This window comes from Capra hircus, chromosome 15 (assembly GCF_001704415.2).
Source record: "Capra hircus breed San Clemente chromosome 15, ASM170441v1, whole genome shotgun sequence".
Taxonomy (NCBI): Eukaryota; Metazoa; Chordata; class Mammalia; order Artiodactyla; family Bovidae; genus Capra; species Capra hircus.
In genome coordinates, this window is record NC_030822.1 from 35,286,636 (window position 1) to 35,294,939 (window position 8,304).

Genomic DNA, 8,304 nt, shown 5'->3' on the forward strand with positions numbered 1-8,304 from the left:
GTGTGAAATAGATAGCTAGTGGGAACCTGCAGTATCACACAGGGAGCTCAGCACAGTGCTCTGTAATGATTTGGAAGAGTGGTATTGAGGGGTAGAGTCGAAGGAAGGCTCAAAAGGGAGGGCATATATGTTTACATAGGGATGATTAATTCTGTTGTACAGTAGAAAGTTACACAATGTTGTGAAATAACTATACCCCAATAAAACTTTAAAAATAAGCTTTGAACAAATCAAACATTTACAAAGAAATCATATCATATCATCTGTATTGTTTAAAGTAATGTGACTATTCCCAGGAGGGCACAAAAGATGCACATGTAAATTCACTAGGCTTGGATAAATTGCCAGGGTCCACAAGTCCCTTAAGTAAAGCAATTTCTTCTGTCGCAATATATCTTGAATTAGCAACTAATTTTATCCTAAAATTATAGCTCAACAAAAGGAAGCTGCAGAACTATATGACAAAATATGACAACACACCAAAATGGCAGCATCTCCACTGAGTTTTCAGACCTCCTTCTGAACTGTTTTGTCAGGTCCCCCAGCTGGCAGCTCTGGCTATCCCTACCTCTTAGCTTCCTCTTGCTCCTGGCCCTGGGTGCCAACATCACCCTCCTGAACACTATCTGGCTGGAGGCCTCTCTGCATAAGCCCATGTACTACCTGCTCAGCCTGCTCTCTTCGCTGGACACAGTGGTCTGTCTCACTGTCATCCTCAAGGTCCTGGCCATCTTTTGGTTTGACCTCAGGGCCATCAGCTTCTTTGCCTGCTTCTTTCAGATGTTCATCATGAATAGTTTCTTTGCCATGGAGTCCTGCACATTCATGGTCATGGCCTATGACCGTTATGTGGCCATCTGCCATCCATTGAGGTACCCATCCATCATCACTGACCAATTTATAGCCAAGGCAGCCATTTTCATTTTGGCCAGAAGTGTCTTCTTAACACTGCCCATCCCCATTCTCTCAGGACGTCTGCATTATTGTGGGAGAAATATCTGTGCCAATATGTCTGTCTCCAGGCTCTCCTGTGGTGATATTACCATCAATCATCTCTACCAATTTGCTTGTGGATGGACTCTGCTGGGATCTGACCTCCTCCTCATCTTCCTCTCCTACACCTTCATACTGAGGGCTGTGCTGAGACTCAAGGCACAGGGAGCTGTGGCCAAGGCCCTAAGCACATGTGGCTCCCACTTCACCCTGATCCTCTTCTTCAGCACCATCCTCCTGGTTTTTGTCTTCATGCTTGTGGTAGAAAAGAAAATGTCATCTGACATGCCCATCTTGCTCAATGTCCTCCATCATGTCATCCCTCCAGCCCTCAACCCTATTGTCTATGGGGTGTGAACCCAGGAGATCAAGCAAGGAATCCATTGGTTACTGAAGAAAGGATGGTAACTAGGACAACTGGATCTCTTCTTTCCTAAAATTGGATGGTATTTGCATGGATTATTCAATCAAGTATTGAATCAATGAGTGGACTAAAGTTCATATCGATGAATTTTAATCTCAAACTGTCTAAACTGTTTTTGTGCTCCCTTTAATAAAGCTTCAATCTCATTTAGAATTCCTCTTTCTCTCACACTTCAAAAGGAATCTCCTTAAAAAAATTAAAAATAAGAAAAAAGGAATCTCCTTGACCCACTTGTCTCCTTTTCCCACACTTCTTATCCTATTTTGTCCAAAATACTAAGATTCCTTAAGCAAGTTTTAAAGTGAGAGATTTATGCTCCTGAACAGACAACTGTTAATATATCATACATTTCTTATCTTGGGGATACAACTGCATCTATTTGGTGGGCTGAGTTGTGTAATTTGTAATGTGTTCTTATTCTTATTTCCACTGAAGGGAGTATATTGGAGACTAAGGTAGTAGTAGTAATTTCAGTCTCAAAGTCGTGTCTGACTCTTTGTGACCCTATGGACTGTAGCCCACCAGGCTCCTCTGTCCATGGGATTCGCCAGGCAAGAATCTCTTGGAGTGGGTTGCCATTACCTTCTTTAGGGGAATCTTCCCACCCACAGATTGAAACTGCTTCTCCTGCATTGCAAGCAGATACTTTACTAGCTGAGCCACCAGGGAAGCCCAAAGATAATAGGAGTTGAAACTTCAACTCTGAATGCTGAAAAGTTACTAATATTCTGTAACTGTCTTTTTCTCTCAACTTTCAATGATAGCACAGGCATTATTCAACTCTCTGTCTCTCTTTTCTTCTCTTCACTTCTTTTCTCTACCAATGTGCATTAGAAAAGGGCAGTTTTTTTTCCCTGAATGCTCATGTGTGTAACAATTATCATAAAGTTTTAGTAGATTTAAGGGACTATCGAATGTATGACCCAAAGTGTCTGTGCATTGGACACATATCTTTTGGATCCAGGGTTCCATGGTGAATGATATGCAAACACATGGTATGCTAATGAGTTAAAGAATTTAAGCAATGAAATATACGATTCAGTAATAATCCTCAAATATACAATAGACTATATGAACGTTATTTCTTGTTAATTTTAGTTTCTAAGTACACTTGGGTTCTGCAGATTCCATTAGCTATTAAAGTACAAAAATAAATAGAACAATAGAATTGCTTTCAGCCTTCCCTGGTAGCTCAGTCGGTAAAGAAACTGCCTGCAAAGCAGGAAATGTAGGTTCAATCCCTGGGTCAGGAAGATTGCCTGGAGAAGGAAATGGCAACCCACCCCAGTATTCTTGCCTGGGAAATCCCATGAACAGAGGAGCCTGGCAGGCTGCAGTCCTTGGGGTTGCAAGAGTTGGACACAACTGAGCCGTTAAACCACTGCCACCCCTGTTTTCAGGAGCTCAAAGTTGGTTCAGAAAGTGTGTGTGTTAGTTATTCAGTCATGTCCAGCTCTTTGCAACCCCATAGACTGAAGGCGACCAGGCTCCTCTGCCCATGGGATTCTCCAGGCAAGAATACTGGAGTGGGTTGCTATTCTCTTTTCCAAAATTTGGATTAGGAAGAATATAAATAATGAGCGGTAACAGGCAGGAAGACTGGGGTCCCCAAGTGGAGGAAATAGACTGCAAATGTCAGATTTTTTTTCCTCTCTCTTAAGAGGCAGGAGGAAATAAACTACCAAAGTCACGTGTTTTTTTTCTTTTCTATACAAAATTAAAAGGAGGTTTCTTTTAAAACTCTGTGTTACCATGAGAACATCTGGTTCTGCCTGAACTGAACTTTTCTCAAACCTTGAGTTAACCAATGTGTTTTTCTTATGGAAATGTTTTTCTTAAACTATTTTAATGAACTGTGTATTTACTTTAGAATCTGCCTTTCTTCAAGTCAGTTCCACCTAAGACTGAGGACTGATAATGGCTCAACAAACCAGTATGTTTTACTCATGGAAATGTTCTCTTCAGCTGTTTTAAAGAAACTATGTATTTGCTTGGAAACCTGCTTTTCTTCAAGATTCATGTCAATTATTTTATGGCCTGGGATGACTCACCTTGTGCCAATGCTTTCTTAAAATGCACTTTGTGGGTGAGGGGCCTAGTGCAATGCTCCCATTTTGAGACATTCCCTTTCTCTAATTAACAGCTTGCTAATAGGTGTATAACTTCTTGCTATAAACTAATAAAGGGGCACTCTTTCTGCCCCCTTCTGATGTCTATGTCAGAAGCTTTCTCTATCTCTTTTATACTTTAATAAAAGTTTACTACACAAAAGCTCTAAACAATCAAGCCTCATCGTGGCCCCGGATTGAATTTCTCTCCTCCAGAGGCCAAGAATCCTGGTTCTTGTTGTTCATGGCTCATAAGAACAACATTTCAATGATAATTTCAAAAATATATTATTCTCATATGAAGAAGTTGAGGAATTAAACAATGTGTCTCTACGGGAACTAAGATGCTGAGAAACATAGGAAAGCACCATATGGAGTTAGAAGGTATGAGTTGCAAGCCTTGCACAACCACACACACATACAAATTAGTTTCCTGGAAACAAGTGAGTTGGTATTATTGTGTTTCATGTTACTCTGTTATCTGAAAATAGTGAACAATTTGTTTAGAAGATCCCTTCTACACATAAGACCTGTGCCTCAGTGACAACATATAATTGTGTTATTTTCACCGTGAAAGGAAAAATCTACCAAAAGTTCAGTACTATTCTCAACATCTGGTTCTTTCAGTCTTTACTGAAAACATCAGGAACACATCGCTTGCCTTATGTAAGCTTTCATCCTGCAAAGATCTATCCATTTCTTTTTCTTCTTCCACTCACGGTGAAAAAGAATAAATATATTACTATTTGATTTCTCTATTCCTGTATAGCACTATGAACTACTATTTGAAAAATAAGCATGTACTCACATAAAAAGAAATAAGTAAAAGTGTATATTAATATAGGACTTCCCTGATGGCTCAGAGGGTAAAGGGTCTGCCTGCAATGCAGGAGACCTGGGTTTGATCCCTGGGTCAGGAAGATCCCCTGGAGAAGGAAATGGCAACCCACTCCAGTACTATTACCTGTAAAATCCCATGGATGGAGGAGCCTGGTAGGCTACAGTCCGTGGGGTCACAAAGAGTCGGACACATATTTTATTGAGAAAAAGCACTTCTCAAAAGTAAAAAGCAATCTGTTCAGATTGCTTGGTTCACACCATAAATAACAGTTTTGTTTATTACTTGAAGAAGTCTCCCGAAAAGCTTATTCACTTAAAGATTTCAATATGAAAAAATTGTCTTGGCTCAAAACTGCATAAAATTGTATAACTGGATACAAATGTAAAGGTCTTAAAAATACAGATATAATAGCCATCTAATATAAATACAATATAAGTTTTTATCTGTTATGAATGAAACTGTTATGAACAAGCAGGTCAAGAATTTGTGTGAATATATGTTGTAAATTTTCCTTGGTAAATGTTAGAAGTAGATTGCAAGATTGTAGAGTATGGGTATGCTTAAATTTCTAGCAGAATATCACAGTTTGAACAGTGCTTACCCTATTTTACTTTCCTTCCAGGAGTAAGAATTCCAGTTCTTTCTTCCTCCACATCCATGCCACCACCTGGTGTCATCTTTTTAAATGTCAGCCATTCTTATAGCTGTGCAGTGGCATCTCATTATAATTTTAATTTGCATTGCTTCAATTGGCCATTTAAGTGGCTCTTTCTGAAAACAAAATATTCATTCTTTTATTTTTGCAACTGAGTTACTTATTTTATAGTTAAGTGATAGCATTATATATTCTAGAAAACAGTACTTTGCAGAAATATGCATCATGAAAATTTCTCACAATCTGTGTCTTGCTTGCATTCTCATTTTTCCATTTTTATTTTTTAAAGAGAAGTTATTTTAGATTTTGATGAAATCTAACATCATTATTAAGTCCTTTAAAGCATACTCGTTTTGTTCTAATTAAGAAATACTGACCTGTCTTAAGCTCATAAATATTTTTTCCAAAAACTTCTAATAATTTTTAATTTTTTATTTAAGGTATAAGTCTATAACCTAAGGTTTGTTTGTGGTGTTGGATAATTACTAGAGGTTGTTGTTATTGTTGTTTTCCAAGTAGAAATACAGTTGGAAGTTTCCAGCAGCATTTGCTGAAAACACTATCATTTCTCCTGTTGAATTAGTTTGGGTCCTTAGTCAAAATGCAATATTTGTTCATGCATAGGTCTATTTCTGGACCCTCTCTTCTTTTCCATTTTACCAGTCTATGTATACTTACTTACGCAGAAAACACAATGTCTTGATTACTTTATCACATTTTATGTAATGAAATGAGATAATGTGAGTGCTCTAAAGTTGTTTCTTCTTAAAATTGCCTTTACATCCCTTTCATTTTCATATAAATTTTAGAAGCAGTTTGTCAATTTCTCCAGAAAAGACTGCTGGGATTTTAATTAGGATGACTTTGAATCTACAGATCAATTCAATGAGAATTAATGTTCTGAAAGGCTCCCTGGTTGATCTGCCTGCTAATGCGAGAGACATGGGTTCTATCCCTGGATTGGGAAAATCCCCTGGAGAAGGAAATGGCAACCCACTCTAGTATTCTTGCCTGGAGAATCCCAGGACACAGGAACCTGGAAGGCTACAGTCCATAGGATTACAAGTGTCAGACATGACATAGCGGCTAAACTACCACCACCAACGTCCTGATAATATTACCCCTTCAAACATGTGCAAATAACACTTATTTACATTTTTTACATTTTCTTAATTTATCTCAGCAATACTTCTCATTCCCATGAATAGATCTTTCACATATTTTTAAAAGTATTTCTACTTATTTAATACTATTTTCAACATTTTTCCAGTTCATTTTCCAATGGCTTATTTCTAATATATGAAAATATTGATTTTTATCTGTTGATCTTATAGTCTGAGATATTGACAAATTAGCTTGTGCAGTTTTAAAAATTGAATTTGTAAGACTTTCCACATACTTGATTTTCTTTAAATAAAGACAATTTTGCTCCTTCATTCTTCCCAAACTATGTTTTTTATCCCTTTAGTTTATTGCACTGCTTAGGAAATCCAGTGCAATGTTAACTGAAAATGCTGAGAGTGGATATCCTTATCTTTTCTCTTACACTGAGAAAAACATCATTAAGTACTACCTCAGCTCTTCAGCATCAATTTGAAAAAGTTTCCTTCTTTCCTTTTTTCTTTAGTATTATTATGAATGATATTGAATTTTGTTAAATATTTTTCCAATTTGATTGAGATAGCTATATAATTTTCACTCTATATTGTTGATATAAATAACAAGGTCAATTTATATTTTATTATGAAGTCAAACTACAACAGATGAATGGATAAAGAACATGTGGTATATATATATATATCTGTGTGTGTGTGCGTATGTGTGTGTATGTGTGTGTGTGTATGTGTGTGTGTATTTATATATGGCAACAACATTGGATGGACTTGTAGGGCATTATGCTTGGAGAAATAAGTCAGACTGAACAAGATAAATATTGTGGCTATCAAGTCTATGTGAAATCTCAAAAATAAAACAAGCTAGTAAATATAACAAACTCATATTTATAAGTAACAAACTATAAATAGAGTAAAACTTTTATTTTAAAATTGAGAATTTCTATGTGAATCACCTAAAACCTACAACAACCATGAAAAATTTTTAAATAAGTTTTTAAGCCATAACTAAAAAAAAAAAAAAAAAAAAACTTGCTCTATTTTTTCTAGATCCTCAAAGAAATGTGTGAAAGTGCAAGTCACTCAGTCCTGTCCAATTCTTTGCAACCCTCTGGACTATACAGTCCATGGAATTCACTACGCCAAAATTCTAGAATGGGTAGCCTTTCCCTTCTCCAGGGGACTTTCCCAACCCAGGGATCAAACCCAGGTCTCCTGCATCGCAGGCAGATTCTTTACCAGCTGAGCCACAAGGGAAGCCTTGAAGAAAAGAAATGTGTACAAGGATATAAACAGTAGTAGTATTTGTGTGTGTGTGTTCAGGCACTATTTTGTGTCCAACTCTTTGCAACCCCATGGACTGTAGCCCACCAGGCTCCTCTATTCATGGTGTTTTCCAGGCAAGAATATTGGAGCTGTTTCCATATCCTCCTCCTGGGGATCTCCTGAACAAGGGATTGAACCCATATCTCCTATCTGAGCCTCTTACATTGGCAGGCAGATTCTTTTACTACTTGGTGACAGTTATTACCAAAGAAGCTGAAGTTGAACCACTTTATGAAGACCTACAACACCTTCTAGAACTAACACCAAAAAAATATGTTCTTTTCATTATAGGGGACTAGAATTCAAAAATAGGAAGTCAAGAGATGCCTGGAATAACAGGCAAGTTTGGCCTCTGAGTACAAAATGAAGCAAAGGCTAACAGAGTTTTGCCAAGAGAATACACCAGTCATAGCAAACACACTCTTCCAACAACACACGAGAAGACTCTATACATAGACATCACCAGACAGTCAATATTGATATCAGATTGTTTATATTCTTTGCAACTGAAGATGGAGAAGTTCTATATAGGCAGCAAAAGCAAAACCAGGAGCTGACTGCAGCACAGATCTTGAACTTCTTATTGAAAAATTCAGACTTAAGTTGAAGAAAGTAGGAAAAACCATTAGACCATTCAGGTACGATCTGAATCAAATACCTTATGATTATACAGTGGAAGTGACAAATAGATTCAAGGGATTGGATCTGATAGACAGAGTGCCTGAAGAACTATGGATGGAGGTTCATGACATTGTATAGGAGGCAGTAATCGAGACCATCCCCAAGAAAAAGAAATGCAAAAGGACAAAATGATTGCCTGAGGATACCTTACAAATAACCGAGAA

At 37.4% G+C, this 8,304-nt stretch overlaps 1 protein-coding gene across 1 annotated transcript; it reads left to right on the top strand.

Moving 5' to 3' along the window:
- On the top strand, positions 469-1,350 carry LOC102182425 (olfactory receptor 56A3-like). The gene has a single exon (XM_013969653.2). It carries the CDS (start codon positions 469-471, stop codon positions 1,348-1,350), a length of 882 nt encoding a protein of 293 aa, XP_013825107.2.

Excerpts from the sequence above, each read along its gene's own strand:
- LOC102182425 (XM_013969653.2), top strand. The coding sequence starts at position 469 with ATGACAACACACCAAAATGGCAGCATCTCCACTGAGTTTTCAGACCTC.